The 26,672-nt window shown below is 48.7% G+C and overlaps 9 protein-coding genes across 9 annotated transcripts; 4 read left to right on the forward strand and 5 right to left on the reverse strand.

The window, feature by feature from the left end:
- Positions 1–605: 605 nt before the first annotated feature.
- Positions 606–1,585, reverse strand: BJ212DRAFT_1296961 (uncharacterized protein; the record flags this gene model as incomplete). Its single annotated transcript, XM_041332521.1, has 5 exons — positions 606–753; positions 808–857; positions 954–971; positions 1,026–1,442; positions 1,502–1,585. The coding sequence occupies 5 exons, from the start codon at positions 1,583–1,585 to the stop codon at positions 606–608; spliced, it is 717 nt and encodes a 238-aa protein (XP_041196333.1).
- Positions 1,586–2,923: 1,338 nt separating this feature from the next.
- BJ212DRAFT_1574869 (ribosomal protein S5 domain 2-type protein) lies at positions 2,924–5,319 on the forward strand (the record flags this gene model as incomplete). Its single annotated transcript, XM_041342121.1, has 9 exons — positions 2,924–3,015; positions 3,059–3,172; positions 3,230–3,237; positions 3,295–3,593; positions 3,704–3,948; positions 4,059–4,181; positions 4,242–4,621; positions 4,707–4,805; positions 4,910–5,319. The coding sequence occupies 9 exons, from the start codon at positions 2,924–2,926 to the stop codon at positions 5,317–5,319; spliced, it is 1,770 nt and encodes a 589-aa protein (XP_041196334.1).
- A 2,767-nt stretch (positions 5,320–8,086) lies between these two features.
- BJ212DRAFT_1332293 (galactose mutarotase-like domain-containing protein) lies at positions 8,087–9,662 on the forward strand. Its single transcript, XM_041334801.1, has 6 exons — positions 8,087–8,146; positions 8,309–8,465; positions 8,585–8,913; positions 8,962–9,051; positions 9,112–9,427; positions 9,491–9,662. The coding sequence occupies exons 1-6, from the start codon at positions 8,108–8,110 to the stop codon at positions 9,625–9,627; spliced, it is 1,068 nt and encodes a 355-aa protein (XP_041196335.1). The 5' UTR covers positions 8,087–8,107; the 3' UTR covers positions 9,628–9,662.
- A 530-nt stretch (positions 9,663–10,192) lies between these two features.
- On the reverse strand, positions 10,193–15,555 carry BJ212DRAFT_1567036 (pleiotropic drug resistance ABC transporter; the record flags this gene model as incomplete). The annotated part of the gene is made up of 21 exons (XM_041341985.1): positions 10,193–10,285; positions 10,338–10,595; positions 10,643–10,745; positions 10,795–11,159; positions 11,210–11,406; positions 11,432–11,562; positions 11,613–11,777; positions 11,829–11,944; positions 11,992–12,106; positions 12,158–12,274; positions 12,323–12,426; positions 12,480–12,860; positions 12,909–13,124; positions 13,188–13,383; positions 13,440–13,661; positions 13,713–13,808; positions 13,856–14,165; positions 14,214–14,473; positions 14,524–14,953; positions 15,001–15,215; positions 15,266–15,555. The coding sequence occupies 21 exons, from the start codon at positions 15,553–15,555 to the stop codon at positions 10,193–10,195; spliced, it is 4,380 nt and encodes a 1,459-aa protein (XP_041196336.1).
- Positions 15,556–17,256: 1,701 nt separating this feature from the next.
- BJ212DRAFT_1332337 (uncharacterized protein) lies at positions 17,257–20,721 on the forward strand. Its single transcript, XM_041334802.1, has 4 exons — positions 17,257–17,440; positions 17,497–20,493; positions 20,548–20,594; positions 20,650–20,721. The coding sequence occupies exon 2, from the start codon at positions 17,529–17,531 to the stop codon at positions 20,307–20,309; it is 2,781 nt and encodes a 926-aa protein (XP_041196337.1). The 5' UTR covers positions 17,257–17,440; positions 17,497–17,528; the 3' UTR covers positions 20,310–20,493; positions 20,548–20,594; positions 20,650–20,721.
- On the forward strand, positions 20,722–21,960 carry BJ212DRAFT_1332338 (Plectin/S10 domain-containing protein). The gene is made up of 4 exons (XM_041334803.1): positions 20,722–21,010; positions 21,063–21,142; positions 21,205–21,388; positions 21,437–21,960. Exons 2-4 carry the CDS (start codon positions 21,091–21,093, stop codon positions 21,642–21,644), a joined length of 444 nt encoding a protein of 147 aa, XP_041196338.1. The 5' UTR covers positions 20,722–21,010; positions 21,063–21,090; the 3' UTR covers positions 21,645–21,960.
- BJ212DRAFT_908098 (uncharacterized protein) lies at positions 21,726–23,744 on the reverse strand. Its single transcript, XM_041344321.1, has 2 exons — positions 21,962–23,744; positions 21,726–21,910 (listed from the first exon to the last, which is right to left on the reverse strand). Exons 1-2 carry the CDS (start codon positions 23,608–23,610, stop codon positions 21,808–21,810), a joined length of 1,752 nt encoding a protein of 583 aa, XP_041196339.1. The 5' UTR covers positions 23,611–23,744; the 3' UTR covers positions 21,726–21,807.
- A 135-nt stretch (positions 23,745–23,879) lies between these two features.
- Positions 23,880–24,403, reverse strand: BJ212DRAFT_1477472 (phosphatase inhibitor-domain-containing protein; the record flags this gene model as incomplete). The annotated part of the gene is made up of 2 exons (XM_041339552.1): positions 23,880–24,133; positions 24,187–24,403. 2 exons carry the CDS (start codon positions 24,401–24,403, stop codon positions 23,880–23,882), a joined length of 471 nt encoding a protein of 156 aa, XP_041196340.1.
- On the reverse strand, positions 24,361–25,715 carry BJ212DRAFT_1546182 (uncharacterized protein; the record flags this gene model as incomplete). The annotated part of the gene is made up of 4 exons (XM_041341872.1): positions 24,361–25,110; positions 25,173–25,447; positions 25,501–25,518; positions 25,581–25,715. The coding sequence occupies 4 exons, from the start codon at positions 25,713–25,715 to the stop codon at positions 24,819–24,821; spliced, it is 720 nt and encodes a 239-aa protein (XP_041196341.1). The 3' UTR covers positions 24,361–24,818.
- Between the last annotated feature and the right edge of the window lie 957 nt (positions 25,716–26,672).

The following is a 26,672-nucleotide window of genomic DNA, read 5'->3' on the forward strand; positions in this document are numbered from 1 at the left end:
TGTGGGTCTCCGGTCCGACCGCCAGCGCAACGACACCGGCCTCATGCCTTGACACCCCCGATTATCGTATTTTTTTTATTTCCATGTGGTATCCGTAGCATCCAATTCAACAAGTCACACTCAGATCTGAATCATGTGCATGGTCACCAGCTCAATTTTCTACGTAAATCAACAGCCAACTTCAATATCATATCTGCCAGATCGTTCGTGACGACAAACTGCTGCGGGCTTTACATTCATCCGTTAACAAACTTTTTATCAAATCTCCTTAAACAAATTCTTTTAGGGTAAAATTACGCTATCACTCGAATTTTTATTTTATGGTTTGAGATAGGATATTTCAACGAGACGTGAGATCAACAGGAGAAACGAAACAAGTCCCAATTATGAGGACATCAGATAAGCTTCACAATGCGAATACAGCAGCTACATCACTTGATACGGATCCAAATGGGTCAATATAATATGAACCTAATATACGAAATGAAAGCGAAAGAAACGGACGCGATTGCAGGCGTAATACGCTGCGAAGTTCAACGTCAAATGTACACAATGCGAAATGTGGCTGATGTAGTCCACTGGATATATCTGGCTTGCGAACGAATTTAGTATATGTACATTACACTGTACGCTAACACAGCCGCTTCTGGCATTGGCTGTAGTACCGGGGTTTGTAGTAGTAGATTTGACCCTGAATTCCCGCGGATTCCAAGTGTGGGGTACTGAGCGGTCTGCTTCGGTGCGGAGGAATCCCTGATATACACGTAGATGCGGGGGCAGTCAACGATCAGGTGGACTTTAGCTCACCTTGGACTAGCGGTAGAACTCCGGCATCGGTATCTCATTTTTACAAGTCCCTTTTTCGAGGTGATATTTCAACCCGTTTGCGTTCAAGTACGTCTGGGGACATTAGGTTTCACTTCTCCTCTTCAAGACGCCGAGCCTAGACTTACTTTGGTGCAATCAGGGCGCTAATGAGCGGAAATTAATGGGGTGGGCATGTGGGCGAAATCAAACAAGCTCACAGGACAGTTATAAGTCTTGTCTTTTTTTCGTTGACGAGGTCGATGGACCCGTTTTCCAGTGCGAACTGGTTTGCTCTTTACCTTGGCGAACGAGTTTTGTGGTAGACATTCTTCTGAACTCGTCTCTATAGGACTGATCGGCTCTGAACTGATAGAGGGCGAAGACCATCGAGACACAGATTCGAAACAAGATCCCGGTTCAAGAAACGCCACAGGAGCCCTTGGTGCAGGATAACCCAACACAAAACTCATGTAAGGTCCCTCGTTCTCTTGATCTAGAACGCGAAGTATCGGGCTAGGGTTCGGGTACACAGCATTCCCGGCGCTGTCGAACACTACGACATGTGCTTCCTCAAAGTGATCCACCAATGAGTGAAGGTCTCTAAGAGACAGCCCGCAACATGTGAAATCTGAGCACTGAAATAGACGCGTTACATCAGCCCGTACCATCAAAAAAATAGAGAATAAGAACCCACAATAGTTTGTTCACGCTCGACGAATGGCGTGTCGTCGGACCATGGCGACGAGGAACGTGGCAATGATCCGATGTGTGCGGACATGGGCGGGGCATATGGAGACCATGGGTATCTGAGGTGTGATATAAAAAAAAGCGTGATCTGTTAGCATCTCGGATCCAGGTCAAGGGAACAAGTATAGGTACTGGATGTTCTAGACTTACTGGATCTCTAGGTGTTCGTAACTGTTCATGCCGGCAGGCTTGGAATACGGGGGTGACAGCGAAGATGAGGAGTTGTGATGGGTGAACAGGCGAGATTGACACGAGCGAGTATCGATCTGAGCCAGTATATAATCACCCCACTAGGGAGCCGCGGATCAGGCGTAGTACCAGCCCGCGGGATCCAGCTAATTAGTCTACACAACGTCGAGTCGTTTACAAGAGAACTGATGTGAGTAAAGTGCTCTGGTCGACCTCGAAGACCTGATCGATGGTGATAACAAGGAAGACTAAGTCGGCGTAAAAGAGGCCGTATAGGACACAAGAAGCCGATAAATTCAGGATACAGGGGCGCGGTAGCTAAGAAGGTTTGGGAGCGGGCAATTAATTATAATGAAGACAAAATAGTAGAAAGTCACCAACGAGGATGAAATCTCTTGTCTTCGTTCTCCATCTGGGCTTCGTTTCGATAGTGAGATTAACTTCTTTCCTGATGTTGCATGCGCGTGTACAGGCACAATACGAGGGTAGTTGCTGCGATGGGATTTGCCAGTCCTTAGCACTCGGATGAGTCTGAGATCGATCGGGCCGGACCACGCCTGCCACTGTCTGGAACATGATCTGATGCCCTGAATCACCTCACTGTGATTCCCCCAATTCTAGCCTAACGGTCCCTTGCAGATCCGACTCAGTGACTTGAGACAACGTATGAAATGATCTGCCAGCTGGTATCAAGGGAGAAAAAGTCATGGCGACAACACATTTTTCACAAAGATGAAGGAAGAGACCAGGCGAGCAACCGATTTTTGCTGGGGCGGATCAGTTTGTGGACTGAACATCATAATGCGCAGCGTCTTGCAGTCTCGATGGTCCGGGATTGTTCGTGCAAACAAGCAACCATTGCTATGTGACAGTAACATGAGCTCAGTCTACATCGCTCTGCGTTAAAAATGGGTTGTAGTGGAACAGTGAGTAACACTGTCCCCATTGCTCTTCGTGCACTACTTATGTACATGAAAAATTGATTTTAGACAGTAACGTTAACGTCTTGGTAACGTACAGCTGTCCAAGTGTCTGCTGCATACAACAAGGACAAGCAAACGCAAGTACACATCAATAAATCCGGGCCGATGCGCTCCGTCGTACCCCGGGCCGCCCTTGCTCTGCACCGAGGCTGGGCAGGGCTGGAGTGGCCCTTACAGTTCATTTCATACTTTTGAGGATGACAGTTCTTCCAGCAGCTGATGCACCGATCCCCATCTTCACCACCCTGAAAGAAGTGTATGGCAGTCTTGCGACAGCAGCCAAGCACGCGTGAGTCTGGGCTCTAGGTCTTATGTACTGATTTTTAATGAAGTTTGTTCTTCGCATTGTTTCTGGGTAGAGAACGGTGGGACGAGCTTGTCAGAGAATTCGAGACCAAGTTCGGGCATAAACCCACCTATATCGCCCGAGCCCCAGGCCGAGTCAAGTACGTTCACACTCCCTCCTTTTCCCACTGGTGTTCATCATTCCCCGTGTAACACAGCCTCATTGGTACGATGATCTCATCAATATTCGCGGTACAATGCGATGCTAACTTACAGGACGCAGGTGAACACATAGATTACGCGGACTTTGGCGTTTTTCCAGCAGCTATAGAACATGATATTCTCATTGCTTGTGCTCCACGGCCAGCGTCTATCGCTGCCGCGCATCCTGACCGTCATGCACCAGGCTCTGTCGTAGCTGAGAACCTTCACACTCGTTACACACGTCAGGTCTTCATGCCGACTCGCCGTCACACGCTTGGCGACGACGTTCCCCTCGACGCCGTGCGTGTCGCCCCTTGGCATTTGGATATCGATAAAAGCGAGTTACGATGGGAGAGTTATGTCAAGGCGGGGTATTATGTATGTGTCTTTGCTCCTTTCGTATCCTTTCTCCGGCTTTTGAAGTTCCTCCGTTCTTCACCTTCAGTTCAATTCTTCGTGGGTTTACAGATGCTAATTAATGGGTATAGGGCGTCCTGAATCACTTCTTCTCTCCATCGTCCATATCCCCCGTTCCTGTTCCTGTTGATATTCTCGTCACTGGAAATGTTCCACCTGGCTCCGGTCTCTCAAGCAGCGCGGCCATGGTCGTCTCGAGTACGTTGGCATTTTTGGCAGCTAACGGTATTTTTGAGGGTGAAAAGGTCCCAACCAAGGGTGAGCTGGTAAAGATTGCAGTGGAGAATGAGAGACGAGTTGGGGTGAACAGTGGAGGGTGAGTGTCGCTGCCTTTACCTGGTCCTTTTTTGTGGCAGCTTTGTGTTTTAAATCAACCCCTCGATATCTTGTGTTTTCCGCGCAACTATCCGCTCAATTTCTTTGCAGGATGGACCAATCAGCTTCCGTGATCGCTCTTCCTGGCAGCGCACTATATGTTTCTTTCGTGCCTTCCCTTCATGCGGAGCCAATCGGACTTCCGCGCGATGCCGTGTTTGTCTGTGCTAATAGGTACTTTTAGCCAGTTCCTAGTCGTCCGGAACTTCCTGACAGATTTAATCTCGATGACAGCCTAGTCGTGTCCAACAAAGCGGAAAGCGCTAAACACCAATACAACCTCCGTGTTGCGGAGACCCTTGCAGCCGCCCGCCTCCTCTCTCATTATCTTAATCTCCAAGTCGACTCCACAGACGGCGATAACACGAAGCGACGTCTCGTGACCCTACGTGAAGTCCTCGCTCGGAAGAGCGGCTTCTATCGAGATGAGCAAGATGCGCAGTTGGAAGATCTTGTGCAGCTACAGAAAGGATTGGTGGACATGTTGGGGATTGCTATGGACTATTTGTTGCCAGAGTTTGGCGATAGAACAGATATATCTCTAGATGAGATGATCGACAAGAGTGGGATGGACGAGGCAGAATTTAGGGAGGCGTATCTTTCGGGGGTAGACGGTGAGCTTTTTGATGATGCTTTTTTGTTCATTACTGAACTCTCATGTTCGTCTCGACAGTGTTTTGCTGTTTGAAATTTCACCAGCGAAAACAACTAACTTTGAGCTGTACCTCCGTGCTCAGCACGTTTTTGAAGAGGCGCTCAAAGTGCTCAAATTTAGGGAGGTCTGCTTAACTGGAGGAGGTGCATTTTTTCCTTGGGTCCGTTTTGTCACAATTAAATGACACAATCTGCATGGCCTCGACGACGCTGATCGACATATTGCCCATCAACCCTTCAACCATCAGGCAACGAAGAATCCAAGCTCCAGACCCTCGGTAAGCTTATGAACGACTCGCACGACAGCTGCCACAGGCAATTCGACTGCTCCCATCCGAAACTGAACGACCTCGTCCGTGTCGCGCGGAGCTTTAGGGAAGTGGAGGACGGGACGAGGGAAGGGGAGAATATATGGGAGTCGCATGACCTGGTGCGTTCTTTTTCATACACCCTATTTTGCTCTGATTTTGATGCGCTTGAAGGCGCTGGCTGGGGCGGCTGCACCGTCTCTCTCGTACATCGAGAAGATGTGGAGGCGTTTATCATGCACGTGAAGAAGAAATATGCGTCGTATGAGGGTATGAGTGAGGAGGACCTCGCGAGCTGTGTGTTTGCAACAGAGCCGGAGATGGGCGCGAGTGGTGATTTTTGGTTTTGATTTTGAGAATTCCTAGATGTGCTGATGTTCCTTGGACAGTGTTCAAGTTCACAAATTGACCACCAGACTGGAAAATCGTAACGGCACCCGCGCCAGCCACTCCCTTGCTTGATTCTGGCACGTCTTGTGTCCATCGAATTAAGTTAACGCAAACTAGTTTTTTTTATTTCATTTTGCATTGGCAAATGACTGCTAATCCAGTGTGCCGAGTTTAACTTTATTTATACCAGGGTAATTGGACGAGCGTGCTCCTTAGCAGTCTTGTCCTTCGGGCCTGCCCGAAACCTGCTTGTTTAGGGCCTGTCCCTTTGCCACCTGTGGCTGATGCCCTGCGCATCGCACGGCATGACCAATATGCCTGACGCAATCCTCATTGCCACCTCCTTTAGTGGAGTCAACGGTCTATGTCTAGCGAGACTTGGTGAGATCCTTTGCCTCTTCTCACTCGAATTACTCGTCTCGCTAGGTGCGCCGTTCGTATTTAGTCTCTCTGTTCTCTTCTTCCTCGAATTACTCGTCTTAATAGCAAGTTTGCGCACCCACCCTTATTTCTTTACCCACCCTAGCGTTATACTATAGGTACTTGGGTCGAGTTTGGAGTTGTTTGTTCTCCGAATCCATGGGGGCCCCTTGTCCTCGCAACGGGGTCCTCTTTTTGCTGGCTAAATCCCCACCGTCTGCGTCCCCACGAGACCTGAGTGAGGACAATTAGACTATCAATGAATGATCTTCGACTCGTAGACGTTCATCTTGACCAGTTTTGGCCATCGTATCGGTGCGTGCGCACCAAGTCCCCGACTCTCGCTCCTGATCATTTTCTCACTGCCTGTCTGCTTGTCATCCTTTATGTGTTTACCTCAAATTCTACTGACCTTCTTCCCTCAGTCCAATTCTTGTACGAACACTGGTCCCCTGTGCCATTCGTTCGCATTGTAGTTTTCCCTTCCATGATTCGTGGGGGCGGTGCTAGCACTCTTATAGCTGTGATTTTTGCTCTGTGTCCATTCTATTGCCCATGGTGTGGCTCAGTGTGAAGTACACCTGTAGCAGCATACCTTTGAGGTATCGACCGTATTCTGATGGTGCGATTCTTGCACCATCAAAAGCAAAGGCCGTTAGTAGAGTTCCGTCCTAACTTGTCCCTAACAACTGGTTGAATGCTTCTCGTACCTCCTGTGTGTCAGCCACTCCCCGATGTTGTTATCTTCTGATACATTAGTCTGTCCTGGCTCAAGAATCCTTTTCGTACTAACTCGTTCCCTTCTGCAGCTTGCTGTTACAGTAACTGCAGATTGTTCACCGTAACATAAAGCAGCCGCAACTTCAACACCGCGCAAGTCTGTCAACTCGGCGGCGATGTGAGTGGCTCGCGTGTTCAAAGTCCCTTGAAGATGAGAGACAGTTGCCCACTTAAGGCGATGACGAAACTATACTGCGTACTCGAGTGAAATGTCGAACTAAGATTCCAACTGAAAGTTCTTCGAGCCGAGTCTCGGTGCTGCTGCAATCTAGGCGCCGGGCAATGTCTCGCAGGACTGTGGCACACATCACTGAGATTTTTGCGATAGGTGTCGACAGCGTACGAGGATTATGCTCGAGTTTGAAAAGAAGGCAAGTTGCGTGACAAGTTACATAACGCCTAAAGACACTGCAGTATGCGCAAGACACTCCTGCGAAATATGAAGGAGGGAAAGATATCGACGTCTCACCGATGGTAAGATTGATTGAGACAGTCTCAAACACAGCACGATGACACTCGGAGTGATACAATGGATCACGATAGATCGGAAAGTCAGCGGGAGAATGCAGGACATGGAGAAGACAATGATTGTCATCAAGTGCACGAGTATTAACTGAAGATGATTTATACAAGAACCCTGGTACTGCCATGCTGAGCAGAAGAGGGCCGAGCACCTGCGAACATTGTGATAAACACACAGAACACACAAAGTACATCACCTACTTACCACAAGAGTAAGAGAAACGTACGACGGAAAGGTACAGGAGCTGACAGCGCTGAGGCCTGGTATACAGCGAGGTGAACACTGAGATAGCGTACTGCCACGTAAGCTAGCAGTAGCCTACTACTTACGCGTACAGGTACCGTACGCCACGTGGCAATTCATAAAACTGAACAACTTCAATGGTCCAGCACTCAGGCTGTACTTTCTGGAGTCTAACACCCATGGTTATCGCTGTCCAATCCTTTCGTACACGGATAATTATACACGTCGGTGTTGTCAAGGTTTAGTCGCACGAGACGACTTCAAGCGTCGTATCACTTAAGGAAAATTCTGTCACTGATATCATTCGTGTTGTCATGAATGGAGTAGGCACACTGGCCGTGGTGGGCCCGAGATGTATATCGTCAGATCAGCTGGTTCAAAACTTCTGCCGTACCGGCCTCGGTGTGCCGCTCGCGATAAACGGGCCCCCGCTGGTGCCATGAGGTTGATGATATTACTGCTATACCATTGTGTCTGCGCAACTACTACCTTTGCACCGCAGTCATAAGATAAGACTCCAGAGTTCTTCATCTTTCAAGTTCTGCAGAGCGGACAGCAAGCAACACAAAGCATGATGGAAAAGCGATATCAGGGCGAGTGGTTGTCTCTCTCGTCAACATTAACCCCGTCGCTTGCTGTTGAGGTGGGTGGTTTGATTATTGGATTTCACCATAGTCTGGGTCTACAACTCTGCGGATTGGCACGAGTGTTTACGCCGGAATAATTATCGAGTGAGGACTGATGACCCTTGACTTATGAACCCACAGGTCCTCCCACATGGCATGACCATCCATAGGATCATTGTACAGGTGGAAGGAAAGGTTTGTGGTGCATCTATCCTGTGAACATATCTACTGACCTAAATACTACCTTTCACATAATACTTGAATGTGACGTGTTTCGTCAATTATCTGCCATCTTTTCCAACACTTTGTCCTCCCGACCACTCATTGATCAAAACGAACACCATCCGAATTACATAGACTCACGATATCCTCATCGGTCCTGAAAATCCAAAAGACTACGAGACATTTAAATACACCAATACCATCATCGGGCGGTATGCCAACCGCGTGCGCGTTGGGGAGCATATGGTGAAGAAGGATGGATTCGAGAGGTTAACAAGGCCTGTTAGCAACGGTGGGTTCCATATTTTCAAGGCTGTCGACTTCTTTCTTCTCCATTTTAGTCTTGGTCTTAGATTTTACCCTTCTTCCGCTCCTCAAACGTGTACCTTTCTCTAATCCCCATTTCGCCAGAATCCCCTGAAGTTTCTTTACATGGGGGTCTCGTGGGGTTTGATTTTGCAGTTTGGCAGCGCCTGTCCCTCGAAAATGCCAAGCTCTTTACACCTGCTGAGATCCGCACTATTCAGAACTCCTCTACTTCCGAGTCATCTAATAACACAGCCATCTATGCATACACATCAGAAGATGGAGATCAAGGTTATCCAGGGGAGTTGTACCTGGAAACGCTCGTTGCGCTGCTCCCTTCTGCACAAGGTGAGAAAGGAAAGTTGGGAAGCATAGTGATCTTGTACAGGGCGAGGTTAGCGAATGAAGGCATTACTCCCATCAATCTGACACAAGTATGTATCTGAATCATCTCAAAGAAAACAAGTGCTGATCCAATTTAGCACTGGGGATTCAACCTCGATGCAAGCTTGCAAGAGGGTGAAAGCGGGAAGGATAAGTTGTCAGTGAAGAATCACAGGCTGAATATTAAGGTGCGCCGGGCATCGTACCTCTCACTCTATTTCTTGGGGCTGATAACGGCCCATACCTAGGCAAGCCACATGGCTGAGCTTCTTCCAAATAGCCTTCCCTCGGGAAAATACTGCCCAGTCGGTGGCACGGTGCACGAGCACAACGACAAACTAATCAAAGAAGGATATCCGAACCATGGGTATGACCACTACTATCTTCTTGCTCCTCGCCCATGCGAGAAGCTCGCGCGACATCGCATATCTACGAAAGATTTTGATACTGTGAAAGTGGGAGAGGAACTGAATATTGTAAAAGAGATATTCGACAGCACGAATGAACCAGTGGTCCAGTTGAAAGGTGAGAAATCGGGGTTGAAGGTCGATTTTGATTCGAATCGTATGTGTATGTTTACATTTCAACCTGCGTCTACTCATGTTGTATTGAATATGTAACGTGTAGAAGCTGGCCTTATGTTCTACACGAACAACCATCCGAACAAGCAGTTTCGAAAGAAGATTCACGGCGGTTCGGGAATAAAGGACGACGGGTATATCAGCGGCTGTACGTCTCATCCCCTCCCATGTGTTTTTCACTGAGTCTCGCTTCAGCCGCAGCATTCCTCGAGTTTCACGAAGTACGTCACTTCTTTTCTGGGCGCCTTCAACATTCTTCTCTGCACCTCACGTTCTGTTATCCTACGGCATTGCTGACTATGTTTAGCCACTCTCTGCTTTTCTCCACCCCGAAGCGACGCCGAACAGTACAGACACGCTTCTTACGTCCAACGAGATCTACAACAATTTTGTCCGTGCAGATATCTTTGTGGACAGTGAGTGCGTTCGCCTGGGGTTGATATGATGTTGCGGGGTATTCTCTAGAAGTGGAGGAGGGTTTTATTGACTAGAAACGTACCCATCTTCAACTAGTCTGTCAGAAAGTTTTTTTCCTCATCTAACATACAACTTGTATGTTTCATTTTTCTTGAGCACAATAGTCTGCTCTGTTGGCTCGAGCACCCGTCATGTCCTGGCGGCACTTTGTTGTTTTGTAGGTTATCCCAGCTCCGGGGCTGGTAGTACAAACATTTAATTTATAAATACGGTGCGTTGCAAACAGCACCCTATACATAGTCTTGTGAGTACATCTACAAGGTATCGCGATCTACCTGCTACGAGTCAACTTCTGCCTAAGAGAAGCAAACACACCGACAGTACGAATGCGCATGAAATATGTGAACCAGAAAACAGCGATAATCTGCAGATGTTACGTGAGCACAAGATCCAAGCAACTTTTGGCAGCGACGCACGTTAAATGCAACGAATCCGAAAACGATGCCCAGGTTGCGCCAATGATTACTGTATGCGATGTTGAACCTGGAGAACATGTACTGGTCCGTAGTCGTATAGGGACAGTACTGGCAGCCTTCTGCAGCTTCAGGGTTCGTGAGGTAGCCGCCAGCGAATTGCATGAAGGGGCCCATGTACTTATCGCACGTCAAACCCTTCGGTGGGTTGACGGAGACTAGTTCTGTGTAAGAGCAGCTGATAGCTTTCCCCGCCAATAGCTACGAGGACCAAAATGTGTATGGTTATCCAGCAAGAAATCATTCACGAACCTTGAGCAAGGAGGCCCTCGATGATGTACTGTGAAAGGGGAGACCCTGTACATCCATTTCCACCAATTAAGCTCCATGAATGGCTGGATTACGCCGTCACTGATGGGCTGTTAGTATGATGTAGCGTGGTTCAAAGCGTGCATCTTACAAGATCAAGACAAAGATAATGAGAGTTGTGAAGTACAGGGATGCAACTGGAGTGGTTGGTGCCATGGATGCGATGCCGTGTCCAAGCGTGGTATAATACAGCGGGACGGCGACAGAGAGCATGAGGAAAGTATAGCCTGCCCGGCCCGTGGGGTATCCGACAGTCCAGTAACAACAGAAAAAGAACATTGCCGAACTTGTCATGTTCCAAGGAAGCTCAGCAGCAAGCTGTGACACGAGGAGAGCAGTCCAGTGATACATTCTACTATGACGTTCACGGATTTCGTACACTGTACGAATGTCAATGTAGACGGTCATGATCTGATGGACGAGGGAAATGCTGAGCACGAGGACAAGGAAGATTGACTAGAGAGTGTGAAAATAGGATTCAACAAATAATCCAACGATGTACTTACAAACAGTTTGTTTTGGGTGCCCTGCAAAGAATTATTTGCCTGGAAGAATGTAAAACCCACAAGGAGGCCACCAGCAATGTTAAGCATAAACTTAGCGCGTATATACGCGGGAGCACGCCAGTATGCTCGGAAGTTCCGTTGGGTGAGGGCAACGAACTGGTGCAACCATGAGGTGGCGAAGGACGGAATGCTGGAAGCTGGGTTGTTGTGGGCAAGTACGACCTTGTTCGTGCATCTTTTCGATCTCAACTTGAAGCTCCATCGCCTCTGATGAACGCTTCCAGACATGGTACCAATCAGTGATGGAGACTGCAGCTGCTCCAGCACCAATCACGTCAAGTATGTATTCCGCCCTTAAATGCACTGGTAAGCGCCATACCTAGTACAACTTTACCTTACTTACGGGTTGGCGTCGGAGCCGCAGCGTGGAGCACCATTACGCTCCAAGTAGTTCAGGATGGTCGATGAGTTCTCGCCAATGTCGCCAAAGTAGACAGTCTGTCCACCCTTGCAGAGGAGCAGCAATCTGTCAAAGGCCTGGAAGAGCTCCGCTGATGGCTGATGGATCCTAACACAACTCTTAAGCAGCGGGTAACCCACAAGTGGAAATGGCACTCACGTGCAGACAATGGCCTGACCATGGTTAGCAAGTTCACGAAGGAACTGCACGATAGCCCAGGCAGATTGCGAATCGAGACCAGACGTGGGCTCATCCAAAAAGAGTAGCAGTTTGGGCTGCTAGATGCTTAGCACAATTTCAGCCTGGAGGGTTCGCGTTCTACCTTGGCAGCGAGCTCCACTGCAATAGTGGTGCGTTTATGATGCTCAACCCCAAGAGAACCAACAATGGCATCGCCATACTCCTCTAGACCACACATTTGAAGGCACTTGTCAACACTTCACTGGAAAGTTAAGTTGAGATTCAGCATGGGTACAAATCGTACGCACTAAGCTTTCTTTTCAGCGAGAGGAACCGACTGGGGTTGGCGAAGGTTTGCGGAGAAAAGGAGCGCTTCACGAACAGTTGCCTCGGGAAGGTGAACATCGAGTTGTTGGCAGTAACCGCTAAACACGACAGTCAGGTAAGTCGACACAAATTAAGGCGATACTTGCATCTGAGCCTGGAAGTCTATGGGAAGCGACTGTCCATTAACGAACAGGTCACCACCCACCACACCAGCAGCGACGCGTTGTGCAAGAACGTTCAGAAGTGTGGTCTAAAAGCACTCAATTAAACGGAATGTGCAATTGGTATCATAGGAAGCCATACCTTTCCAGCGCCAGATTCGCCCATCAACGCAGTGAGTTTCCCAGGGACAACAAAACCCGTGATATCATCAAGAAGGCGTTTCATACCGCCCTTAATGGGGACTTCATATTGCAGGTGCTGCCACGTGAAAAGGTTTGTATCCATAGTGTTCTTCTCGAGGTTGTGGAGAGTTGATTGATCAGCTGCCTTGGAGTGGTTTCCAGAGCGAAACTCGGCATCTGCCTTCTCCTCGTCAGGTGCCTTGGCACCCCCATCGATAACATTAGAGTTCGACCTGAAGAGAATGACGACGTTGCCGAAAGTAGATGGCGTATTGTATTCTGTTGCGATTAGGAGAGCAGCCAAGAACAGGAGATGGAAGGCACAAATGACACCAAAGTTCTGGGGTGGTGTCATGAGCTATTCACAAAGCACAACGGACTGGCCCACCCTCCAAAGATGATCATACCAAAAGTCGAACGTCAATCCAACATAGATGTTGCCATCAACGAGAAGCTGCCCGGGCTGCGATCCAGCCGTTGTACAGACCTGGTTTACAAGTGAGACATTCTCATAGCCAGGACCCTGAGGAACGAGAGTGGAGCAAACTCCGTCAAGCGTATGAAACTCGTTCACAACAAGTGCACCAAATCCCCACCACAAAGGCTAAGGCAGTGATATTGGTACTAAGCCAATAAGAAGCGTCCTACAAGGGATGGGATGACGCACGTTCAGCCACATGATCCACCGCAGACCCATTGGAGCAGTCGGCCAAGGGATTGCATACCCACCATAGAACGATATCAAAAGAACGAAGATACCACTAGCAGCTATTGCACTATGACAAGTTTTGAAGCTTGCAGCAATGGTTCTGAAGAGTGACTTCATGGTTTGTGACATTAAGGAAATAAAAAGGTAAAATATGCTGTTGTGCAACAGAGTGAGTATGAAAGCCAAGTACAAACAGCATGAAGAACTCACAAAAATTGTGCGGCAGAACGTTGCAACCCAACCAGCAAGTAAAGTATCACAGCGAAAACCAGTTGAATGACCAAAGTCATCGGGATATCGACGACAGTATGCGCAAGGCTCTGGATAAAAGGGTAGTATAATGCAGCTTTCTGGTGGCGAAGTATAATTGGACGTTGGGAGAAAAGCGCAGGGACTTCTGCAAGAGATGTAATAGCGCTGAAGAACAGGGAGCTGAAAGAACCGTGAGGCATAACTTGGATCACAACAGGGGAAGAAACTTACAAGAACAGAACACCCCCACGAGAGAAATAGGCTGAGGTGTCCTTTGGCACGTCCAGGAAGACGGTGCCCATAATCACCGCTTGGAAGACCTGGGAACTTCACCCAGTGTCACCGAAGGTTGGACAAAAAAGACTGTCACCTACGCCAGCTGTACAAAGAGCTCGAACTTATTACCAACAATAACTTGCAAGCGGCGCATCATGACCGCTTTGACTTGCTGGGGAATAGAAGTCATGTACGCGGTAGATCTGGGGGCACGTTCAGCGGCTATGCTAGACAGATACGTTTGCTTGTGTTTGCGATTGCCAATAAATTGTTCGCAGCGCATTTCAATCGTTTTCTGGTTCTGGCGACCGAGGTCGGACACCATGAAACGACTAGCAAGGTCCTCCGACGTCCGCGGAACAAAGCTCTCATATCCAGGACGGATTTTCCTTCCGTTCGCGTTCGTGACTGATGACAATGATTACGAGACAACCTTAGAAAACCGTGATGCCCTACCTGCTACCAAAAAATCGGGAGTGGTCTGCCTGTTTTGAGGTTCGAAGCCCATATCGATGAAATAACCTTTGGCCAACTTTGCCGAACCAAAATAGGCCATCTTACCTTCCGCAATAACACAGACCTTGTCAAATAAATCATATAATCGATCGCTGGCCTGGTAGAGAGAAATGATCGTTGTCGTGCGTCTGATATCTGTGATGTAACGCAATGTGCGAATGAACTCAAGGGCAGTCGAGGAGTCTAGTCCACGAGTAGAACTAGAATAGAGACAAGTCAGAATAATACCCCTTGAATGACCGCAACTTACTTATCCCATACACAAAGTGAGCCTGCAGAGCCTAAAGTTTCTGCAATGGAAACTCGCTTTCTCTCACCTCCGGAAACACCTTGCACTTCAGCATTACCGACCAAGGCATTTTTCAAATGGTAGAGGCCCATGACTTTCATTAGCTTCGTGGTAGTATCCTCAACGTATTCCTCGCGTGCCTGGCCGAGAAGACGTGTTAAGGGTGTACGATTTCTGACAGCGAAAGAGAGCGTCTGATTGACAGTCAGGGTTGGAAAGTGGACATCATCCTCCGGACAGTAAGTGACATCGCCACGGAAGGAGTCATGAATCTCTTTCGGGGTAAATGAATCATAAAAAACTTCACCCTCAACCGTATGGTACTCCCCACGTCGGTTAGCGAGCGTCCTGAGGAAGGTTGAACATCCAGAACCAGGACGGCCAAGGACCACTATACGGAAAGTCAATACTGGAGGTCGAGGACGGATCTGAACCCACAAAGCATTTGGCCAGGAGTGACTACACCCTCGAATCCGGACAAGATATCTCTGGTAGGGGGGTGGCGGGTTTCCCTTATCTTGCGCAGAAGCGTTGAGGGATGGAAAGGTGAGCTTACAGTGGGTTGGAGCAAAGTACGAGAACCTGCACCAACGACACGCAAGTCTTTAAACATGATACCAAGTTGGTAGTCCTTGATCCCTTCATCTTGACGGCTGAGGACAAAAATGTCAAATTAGTGAGTTTATGAAAGTCACCACGAAACACTTGCCGTTTCATGAGGTCTCTGAGTGCCTGCTTGAAATCAAATGCTTGCTCATTTTCGATGAAGGTGGATATGTCTGATGGTTTCTTAAGGAGCGAGGGAGCGGATGCGTCCGAATCTAAGTCTTCAATGGCGGTGGATATGCCAGACGGCTTCTGAAGGAGTGGAGGAGTGGTTGCGTCCGAATCCAGACCTGAAGGTAGGTTGTGAACCGGAGTAGCAGTCTGGCTAACTGAACAGTCGAGCGGTCCATTAGTAAAGATATGTTGTCTACTTTGATGGAGAGTCATAACAACATAAAGAACGGGTTTGAACAACTTATAGGAGTGAAAAGGCTACCCACAGGGAAGGTACTCAGTTCGGTGAGTGAAGACCCAAATCCTTTATATCACAATATTTGCAGACCTGTATGTGCTAGTCCATGGCCAGCCCACTGAAGTGTTGATGCTGAGAAGCATGTCTCGGGTGACGGAGTCTTGACGTACCTGTTGGCGTTCCGCTACCTAACATGGTAGAGAATGGAGGCCGCATTGCGCTATAATAAGCCCAGGTACATAGTCAGTGTCAAAAGCAAGACCGCTGTGTAATAAACTTACTAATTTCTGCCAGTGAGCGTTATGTATTCAAGTATACTTCCATCATTGCAAACTAGTATCGAAGCATACTAAGACCGGTTTGAAGTCTTAAACAGGAATAATCAAGTACTGCTCGCAGAACATGGAATGGAAACCGGCTCCCGAGCCTGTAACTTCCGCTCACTGATTTGACGGATATTCTTAAGCTTGTTTCCAAAATCAATGTCGAATACCGAAGGTAGGCATATGTGTTGTTGATATGAGAGGAACTTAGACGCAGAACAAACGCACTGAGACTAGATTAAGCTCCTACAGGCCGCCTCCAGCCTTCTGGTGGCTTTCTTCGTGATAACTCACTTGCCTGATACGCAAGCAAGGGTCAACCATGCTGTCGGCAGCTGGATGTCGAGTCTGGTATCAGTGGCAACGCCACCATATTTCGATAGAGATAAAAATAGAGTGGGCAGTCGGTCCTACGATTGTTCAAGTAGTCACTAGAACCAAAGACGAATTGAAAATTACAGCATGCTATACCTGGAATGGACGCTTGGTTGCACCATTTATCTGTCATGTTCACCCCAGGAGGCATATGGTGCAGAAGTCAAATGAAGTAACAAGAACGTTTCTGAATTGCAGAATTGCCACAGCTGCCCTGCAGTGTCCATGCCAGACGCTAAACTTTAAAAGAACGTGAAACCTGCATCAGTTTGCAAACTCGAAACCAAAGTTGAAAAGTAAGATGACAGAAAGAACAGCTGCCGCACTACGCCGCATGTGCCGTATATTGTGCTGTGCTGTACACACTAGAGTCGGTTTCAGTGACCTCTGTCAAAAGTTACGTTGAACTTCAAAGATATGTCATGAAGTAGTCAGTAGGAAAATATTTATTTAGCGTTGATTTTCAGTCACGTGATGTCGTCGCGTCCACTTGGAAACAGTTGAACATCGTCAACTTCCCCCTCCGTTTCATCATCTTTGTTCGTTACTCCATTTTAATTCTCAATCACCTGTAATTTAGCAAGTGCATATTCGACGCGACACCCAAAATAAACCTTTATCGGCGTCCAAAATGATCCCTCCAGAGATTCAAGTCGGTGCTTGGGCATTTCTGCTAGACGCGCTGCTTCGCTTTTTCAGCGTGCGTGTCACACAGACTTTTTACGCCCTCCCATATCTCCCACCCCATCTACTTCTCGGACCTAGTTCACCTTACCCACACTCGAAAAATGTCGTCATTCCAGAGGACTTGACTCAATTTCAGCCATCATTTTCCACATCAATAGCTACATCTTCTCCTATCTCTTCACATGATACGTCTACTGCAACATTAACACCACTATCTCCAACCCTCATACCTTCGGTTCTCGATCCGCTGGCGGAACCTAACCGCGCTTTCTGGTTTCACAATCCGCCCCCAGGTGCACCGCACCCACAGCAGAAGCGCACGCGCAACGTAATATTCCCTTCTTGGGTACGCCAGCAGGCACCTGCGCCCGGCGAGAAGCAGCACAAAGCACTCGCCCCTTTCTCCCCGCGCATAATCACCTTCTGTCCTGTGCTGCTCTTCGTCCGTTATGCGCTTACTTTGAGTGCAGCATACCTCATACTATCTGTGAGTCCTATACCCCTGAAACTGCTCGCTTCAAACTGACATACCTCGGTGATACTTTCTGCACTAGGTCCTCGCGATGCTTGTCGCTGCACCATTTGAACGGTCTTCGGAGGTTGTAGTCTGTGATGCACTGCTTGTCAACCCTGGTGTGACGAGCCTTATGAGGATGATTAAAATGATGGAGCCAATTGCTGCAATCGCTTTGTGTGTCGCGGCGTTTCCCATGGCTGCCCTGCGTCGGTCGTGGCCTATCATGAAAGAAATAACATCTAAGCTCGGTTACTGTCTCCGCACTGGTACAGCGCGCCTCGCCGAGATCCTAGTAGCATGCTTCAGCAAGATTGCGCACATGTCGTCTAGCGTTGCTCGTTACATCGCTATGTTCATGATAACTGCATATAGGTGGCTGCTCTTCATAATTCACCGGGTACATGCTTTGCTCGCTGCCTGCCTCTGCTGGATCTCAATGGGTATCAAGGCGATCCACCATGTCGTTCAGAGAAAACCGGCCACGAAAGCACAAATTCCGATCATTACCATAACGCCTGCTGAAAATCCCGAGACGAGCGCATGTGAGAGTGTCATGATTGCTGCGCTGCTGGAGGAAATCAGCGATGGAGCTACTGGAGTCAAGCCGCTTCTGGGGGATGCAAGCCCAAATTCCGAAGATTGTCCCACAGACGACGTCATCGTCGAGTCGCAGATAGATAAACCCCTGCTCCATGCATCTCGCGGTCAGGTCGGTGGTGAAGAGCTCTTGGTTGTCGAACAGCACGTCTTATTGGACGGACAGGATGTGCATACCAAGTGTCTAGACCACGAAATCAGGCCAGACGCTCCTGGCGATACCCTGCCTGGCGCGATGACCGGGAAACCTGAGATTCACGCCATCTGTTCACGGGATTCTGGGGGCCCAGTGGTAGTTAAAATCGAGGGTCCAGTCGCCTATTCGCCACTAGTGCCTTCTGGGGATGATGAAGCAACGGCAACAGCCTCAATTCCTTGCAAAGCAGGGTATCCTATTACGCGACTGGCGCCAAAGGAAAGAGCTCCTGGTGAGCAGCCGACGTACTCGGAAGGCGTCTACCAAAAAACTATTCCTGGCAGCGCCGAGCTTGGAGCTAAGAAACAGGAGAGTAGCTATAATAATCAGGATGTTCTCAATCCGTGTGTCGTGATTGATGTTCCTGAATCGAAAGGTCCTAGTCATTGTCTAGGGACTACGACATCAACGGACGAATCCCCTAGCGATCCAGCTGTGGAAAGCATAAAGCCTTACAGGGCCGTCCAGCCCCCACTACCGGCGTGTTCCTTGACACCTAGCCGCAGCACGGCATCTGAGCTGTCATTGATTGTCCAGGGCGAGAATGGAAAGCGGCTTAACGCTTCAACTGTTTCGCGTCAGAAGAACAGCGATCAATGCGAAGACAACAGCCCCAACAAAATATGCTTCTCGCTGGGTAATGAAACGTTCATGCCCGAGGCGATTATGGAAACGAAAGAGTCAGCCATCATCCCCTCTGTTCCCCCCTCTTCGGCTCCACGGAAGACGAACAGTAGTTTGTTTATGACGATACCGGAGGCTTCGACACCTGGCGAATTTCCCTCTGCGCAGCTGTCTGCACACAATGCTCAACTGTTGACATCTCCGAACACCAAGGAATGCCCTTCAAGCATAAAGGAAGGCCCTACCAAAATAGCGTCAGACGACAAACTTTATTCCACATCTAACTCCAATCCCGAAGGTCGGGAGCCAACTAGTGAGATATGGGATTTTCCAAAATCGGGAACGAACGCACCATTTCACCGGTTCTTGTCGGCATCTATCCATGCTCCTTCGGGACAGTCACCAGAACCGGCGGTTCATTGTACTGGGGGAGCCATCGAGGCCAGCCCCGCAATGCCCCAGTCAGGAAGACCGCCACACGTTGTTCTTAGCAAGAACTCCTTGAATCATCGGGCGGCGTCTTTCACACCGCACGGCTTGGTTCTGAAAAGTACGTCGACGACATATGATCCGCCTCTGCGACTCGTTGGACCAGGCCTGGAACAGGGCGACCATGCTCTGAGTCTGAACCGCCCAAACCATACCCATTCAAGGAAGTACATGGCTGATCTACCTGATCACACTGCAAAGGTTTACGGACTGCAGCCCTTGCACTCTGCTGGAACCTACGCGACTCATCGAAACGTTCCCCCTCAGATGGCCGTTTCGGGTTCCAATCACGTAACAACCTACAGAGCTCCTTCAACACGCGGGCTCGTCCCAGATTGGGCTGCTGAGGCTGCTGCAGAGCGAAGGTCTGTAGATATGCATATCTCCGCGCCGAAAGTGTATCTAGGAACACCAGCAGCCCGTGCATCCTCGTTGCACCAGCCTTCAGGTACAACGACAATACGCATGCCCATTCCGGAAGATATTTTCAGTCCAGCTCCCCAACGTGTCGCATCCAAAGTGGCCAGATGGGCCGCCGAAGTAAACCGCGTGCGAGAGCCTGCAATGAGTCAAATTCTCGAGGGTTCTAGTCTCGATGCGCAGGTCAAGGGTTGTTGTCAGGGTGGTCAACAGAGGCCGCTCCTTCTGAACCGTAAAGCAAACACAACGTTATCACGGGACGATACGCCAGCTGTTTTCCCAAGCGCGTCTGGAACTGCTTATCATGATCAAGGGCCAGTATTTTCCGAATTTGCAAAACGGGCCGTTGAAACGTGCGATAAAGAGCAAACAAAGTACGGGGATTTCCTATCAAAAATGTTCGACAAAGTGTTAATGAGAATTTTAGGACTGTCCCCTGGGGGCAGTACAACTCTTACTACGAACCCCTCTGTGCAAGGAACATGGAGGATATTATATTAGAGGCGAGGCGCATCAACGCGGATGTTGGGAGGCTGCCTTCGAACGGACAATCTCCTACTACAGTGAGCGACTTCAGCCTGAACGAGTGGTTCAGTCGTGCAAGGGATCCGATCTCCGGAGACGACATCGAGAGGATGATCCGTATGCTCGAAAGGGGAGCATGAGATGTAAACTTCCGATGGTTCTAGGTTTCGTCATTCAGCCGTCATGATTGTTGAGAGAACCTTATGCATTGAACCTGTGAGCAGTACTAGTGTCGGTGCGATTCTGCGTGGTTTTTACCGCCTTTTGTTTTGTATCAATGTAGCCGTGGACTGCATACTGTATAATATTGCCGTACCTTGAAAACAAATTGTATCAGTGTCTAGAGTGATCCGTCAGACGTTTCTTCTCGTAAAGTACGGTTCAGTACGAGGATACTAGTTTAAAGTTCCTTTTCGGGAAATATTCATACTCCGCCATTGCTCGTCGAAACTTAGTCCGAGAGGCACGCGTACGCTGTAGAGCTCGACGTCAAGACTCATTTCAAGGCCCTCCCTACTCGTCAAATCCTTGTGAGTACCGTTCAGATCGTCTGGGGTGTATTAGGATGCAAAGAAGAGTGTCAGAAACTCCCCATGGCTGGATGAGCTACTTCCCAGTTGGATGACACGACTGACTCCAGTCTTCCTCAGCCGGACAAGTGCGAGATCGTCATCGCAGTACGTTTGATTCCTATAAGCACTGTCCGACCCATTTCCAACTCTTCCTCAGCTTCCCTATTTCATTCAACTAGCCCAGCATGATTATCACCAAACAAAACAGGCGCGCCATCTATGAGAACCTCTTCAAGGGTGGGTTATTGGCATACAGGCCTTGCGATGGCTTTCCAGAGCTCATTATCAATTGATCTCAGAGGGTGTTCTGGTCGCCAAGAAAGACTACAACGCGCCAAAGCATGAAGACCTCGATGTCCCTAACCTCCAGGTTATCAAGGCTATGCAGAGCCTGACCTCCAGAGGCTTCGTTAAGACCCAATTCTCGTGGCAGTGGTATTACTACGTTTTGACTCCTGAAGGTGTTGAATATCTCAGGGAGTGGTGTGTAACCACGTTACGCCTTATTTACCCGGACTCACGTATTGATAGGCTACACCTCCCCAACGAGATTGTCCCTTCGACTCACAAGCGGGCTGCTCGCCCTCCACGTCCAGCAACTGTACGCCCTGGTGGTGGCGACGGTGCTTACCGCGCACCTCGCGGCGACCGCGATGATTACCGGAAGAAGGAGGGTGGTGCGCCCGGCGATTACAGGCCATCATTCGCGGGTGTTGGTCGGGGTGCACCTAGAGAGTAGGCGTTTGGTTGTTGCGGGGCGCTATAAGTTCGGTCAGAGTGCTAGAACTTGCATCTTTCGGTGATCGCAAAATTTTGTATGAGCATGTTCTATGCATGATTATACTATGCTTTCCTTCGCGTTCCTTCTCATTTGTCCACTTCAACTTCAGGAACTAAGCTCCCTACCATTCTCCAAATAACTCCACGACGTTGCGGATGTCCAGAACAATTTCCTTATCCCTCATCACGCTCTCTCGGAAGTCGACTATTTGCTTCGAAGAGGAACTGTTGTCTCTCGTTGATCGAATATTACCACCTGCTGTCATGAAGACGCACCTTGTCTTACTGCAAGCCTTGGACCCACTGACAAACACCTGAGACTGCATCGACACCAACTTGTCCAGGATGCCTGAAACTCCTGAGTCCTCCAGAACCTCTTCTTCAAACTGAACGTTCCCCTCAAATATTCTCAACCTTTTTATCTGCGATGGAAGCTCGGTTATGACATATCCTTCTAAATCACCACCCGTCTGAAATGCATCCTGAATGATGTTCATGGCTTCCTCATGCTCGGGCTTAACAGCCTGGAAAGTCCCAGATCTCGCGCTCTTAGTCTTCACACTGCTTGGCTGTTCTGAAAGGGTGTGATAGTCGGTAGCAAACCAGACCAGCTGAGGCCCCGAGTCATCGTCGTCGAGCACTGAACGAAGGGTAGAGACAAGCGATGCCGCACACCACGCAAGGTTTTCCACCGGGACGCGTTCTAGTTGCCAATGCACCGCGGTGTAGGGTCCTGCGAAGCTTGCTAATCTTTCCGCAACCTCAACAAGCGCATGGGAGTACTGCAGGTCTATATTGGGCTCAGGGAAGATCGGGTGGCGCAGATCCCACTCGATGGCTAACACGTCAGATTTCCGGAGCGCGGCAAGCTCGTCTGAGAAATATTCCACGGCGTCCACAGCCTCTGAGAGAGTCTGGATAAGACGCTGGCTCATTGATGGTCTGATTAGATTGTTGTGGTAGAACCTGAAGGAGATTATAGAGGAGCTTTGGTGAAGTCTAGGAAATTTGGAGTGTAGGCAGGAAGCGACCTTGTGGTCTGCGAGGCCATAATCGATGGTGAAGTCGTCGTCAGTGAGAGGATTGGGCAGTGAATCCCGTTCGCTGACGCTGAAAGATACGACTCTGCTTGTAGGTAAGACGGGACGCGTTTCGCTCCAACTGTTAAATACAGTGAAAGGCAAAGTGTTGATAGCGGGGAGGGCGCTTCTGAACAGGTCCACGTCGTAATATGAATTGAATGGCCATTTGGAGCACGCCCCTATGCGATTATTGCCTACATTCGGGAGAACGAGAGTGCGATTCAAACTACTTGCGAGAATAGCTAGTTGATGCAGATGCAGATGGGCTTTCGGTTCTTGCTCGGCGATACGAAGGGGAAGAAGAAATCGACAAGGGAATGAACCACAAATTGATTCATCGGATTTGACGGCGTCAGCAGCTGGAGCTGTCAGTATACTAGGAGCGTGAGCACCTGTATGTTCAAGTTCTGAAACACCCTTAGACTCAGGAATTCTGGTGACAATTGGGGGCCATTTGAGATGGGGTCGTGAGACTGTCGGGGGAGATAAATCGTGATGATCATTGGGTTCGTGGGTATCATGAAGGACATGAAGAACAGTTCGGTCAATCACTTTTGGTGGCGGTGAACGTACTCGAGTTGAACCTATTCCGAAATTTGTGGTGTTCGATGGAGTAGGTGACATCCCTGTACGTCGTGACGCTGATTTTGACAGCGAAATGTAGAGAGTGCCGGTTATGAGAATTGCAATGATAAAACCAACAAACTGTAGAAAGTTGGATGAAGGCAGCTGAATTGGACCGCGATGCCGTTGTTCTGACTTTGGAGACGGCAAATTCGCTCGATACGACGAAGAATCTGTCGTTTCTCGCGAGCGTTTTGACCTTTTGAAAGGATGATGCATGGTTAAAGTTGGAGTCAAAGTCAAAGTCACAGTTCAAGTTGTAGCAATTTGAGGCTCCACTACGAGTCAGAAAATTCTACAACTTGAACAAGAGCAAAGTATGTCAATAATCCGAATGCGTGTGGCAGGCTCAGCTCCTGAAGGTATGTGAATAGGCGTATTATATATTCTACAAATCTATAGGTAGAGTACCATGGATATATAACCTGGCGGGTAACCTTGACATGATCATCGTCAGAACAACGCTCCGTACTTGATGACCCACGTACCTAATTACTTTTAGTCTTGGGAGCGCGTTCATACGCATTAGCACTCGAGCCCGCTTCTTCTACTTCATGAATCACTCCCCTGTGAGGAGCGTCACGCCTAGCAAGTCCATTACTATGTCCGTCTCCTTCTGGATGATGCATCCTTCTCTGACGTGGGCAATTACTGTGCTGACAGTCTGAATCAGAGTCTGACCCGGATGATTCTTCATCAGACGATTCGTCAAACCGCCGAGGCTTGTGGTATATACAGCAAACTAGGGGCCCGGGGTCAACACCGCCACAAGAATTCATGACTGGACACGCTCACTCTTTGACTTTTTCTTTCCGGATCCCTCATTATCAATCACGTCTTCATCCCATGCAACTCGCTGACGAGTCTTGCGTGGTTCCCCCCGTAATCTAAGAGTTCCCACAACCACAGGCTGACTAGCATCATCTTCTGGTCGTGGTTGCGAATCGTGCAGCGTAATCGTCCGGGATCCATCAGCGGGTGCAGATGTGTATTCCCTTCCCTGGGCAGCCATCATTGATCAGGGACAATGTTACTTTCAGTAAGTTGGAAGAGATGGAAGGGTCAACGTGTTGTCTATCTATGAATTTTACATAAGCAGGCGGTGACTATTTCATAACCAGAAGGCCCAAAGCGATTCAAGCTCGAGTTTCAACTGTATCAATGAATGATAACCATTAAATCGACATGCAGTACAATTACAACATAACATGAAATCGTGGGGTATGATAAGTTGTAATGAATGCGACACAAATAGTACAAATTGTCCGAACACGATGCAGCGGAACGAAAAAAATGCTGGTCATGCAACGATCCACGTTGCCAAAAGATAATCATAAGTCAGGAAGGCGATGATTTAGATTAGCCATAAACGACCCTAAGATTCGATCATGTCAGTTTCACGGTCCGATCCATCAAACTTTGACTGCTTACCCCCTGGCGGTCGTGGATATAGGTTTGAAATCTGTTCGGCCAGATTCAACGAAATGACGGAGAACTTCCGACCAATCGTCTCGTGAATCCCACGAGATTTTACTAGGTGGGTCGACTTCCACGGGCATAACTTGAGAAATGCCACCACATTGTACGAGTATAACAAGGGTTCCGATTCCCCCACTGCGACGACAACGTTCTTCTCGTCGGCTGATATCAGCGGCCACAAGGGGATCATGGCTGGTTACATATGTCCGAGAGACTATATGCGTATTTGCTACTGAGAAACTGCGTGGCCGGCGGAATCAGTAAGAAATATCTCCTTTCTGAGTCCGGTGACCAAAACTTACCGGTATAATGATTCGGCGTGAGCGTTGTAGCTCAGCTCGATAAGCAACGCACTTTGCCGGATATTGGCAGGCAGGCGCTTTAATTGAAGGGCTTGGAAGCCGGCCCATCCGAGAAGTGAAGAGTGTGTCGAGGTAAACTTGCGAAGGTACTTCGCCAAGTTTTCATCGGGATATGCAGGCCCGATGGCCTGCTGTTTTGCACCTGACATCTGAGCAGCAGTGTGCTGACAGATGGTCTTGTGAGAAGGCCAATGCGATTTTTGGCACTCGGGGGACTATAATAGTGCGTTAGAGGAAATATCATACCGGTGGAGACTGAGTAACTTACACAATACTGGGTGGTCATCTGTTGAAGGATAACGACGAGGTCAGGGGGGTTGGTCATCGAAGGGAAGGGAAGGGACCTACACAACCACCGCAGAGTCTGAACTTCTGGGCAACTGGGTTTTCAACTGCACCGCAAGTATCGCAGATACGATAGCCACGTTGCTTTTGGTGTGCATGAGGAGGAGCGGAATAGTAGTTGGCTGCTGCTGGCGCCATGGTAGTAAGAATGTGATAACTCGGATGGCTTGTTGGTTAACCTCCACCATTGTCTTGCGCATTTTATAGCTGGAAGAGTTGATGTGTATGTCCATCTTGGGCGAGCGTGTCAAGAAGATATTGCGATCTAGGTGGAGAACAAAAAGTAGGTCTGATGCTTTTTGTCTTCAATGTATCTGAAAGTAAGACCCGACAAGGTCTTTTGTGTCTGTAGTCAAGGAATAGATGCGGATATGTGAAAACAGTGCTTCCTAAATGCCCAATAACAATAAAGCAATGAGAAACTGAAATCAGTGACCGATAATCTAGTGAGCAAGACAATTAGCTCAAAAAGGAAAAGAAGGGAGAGGATAAGTATTTGTATTTATTTGTTATGTTGGATATGCCGTTGGTGCTAATTGTTGCATGTCGGTGGGGGCGTGATTCGTTGCAAAATATTGCATGGAACGTCTTCTCACAACTTTGACAGCAGATCCGATCGAACCTCCAACCAAAATATCATATCGAACATTTGCGCCCAACTAATCTAGCAACTTCAAAGGAGAGCCTTTACCCGCAATCTCGAACACGAGGCACGGATGGATCCTGTTCAATGTTTCAACTGGTTAGCTCTTGCCAAAAACTCGTAAGGATTTCACAGCGCTCCGTGAACCATATCGCAATTAACCTTCGGCTACTCTTTGAACCTTATTCCTTTATCCTGTGCTATCCTGTGCGGCATCTTTTCGTTTTTCTCTGCCTCTTCGCAATCTAGACAAGCGACTCCGAAATGAAACCCTGTTCAATGTTCTTGCGAGGAACTCCGGCTCTGAGCGATCGGATGATCGTGCTCTCTTGCAGCACGAGCGTCTCGTATCGTCACCCAGCCATACCATTAAACGGCATCTACTCGAGCGCACTTAAGAATGACATCAATTGACGTCGGCATAGCGGCACCTTTTGTGTCCTCCGAACGGG

Source organism: Suillus subaureus (assembly GCF_016647635.1).
Source record: "Suillus subaureus strain MN1 chromosome Unknown BJ212scaffold_6, whole genome shotgun sequence".
Classification (NCBI taxonomy): Eukaryota; Fungi; Basidiomycota; class Agaricomycetes; order Boletales; family Suillaceae; genus Suillus; species Suillus subaureus.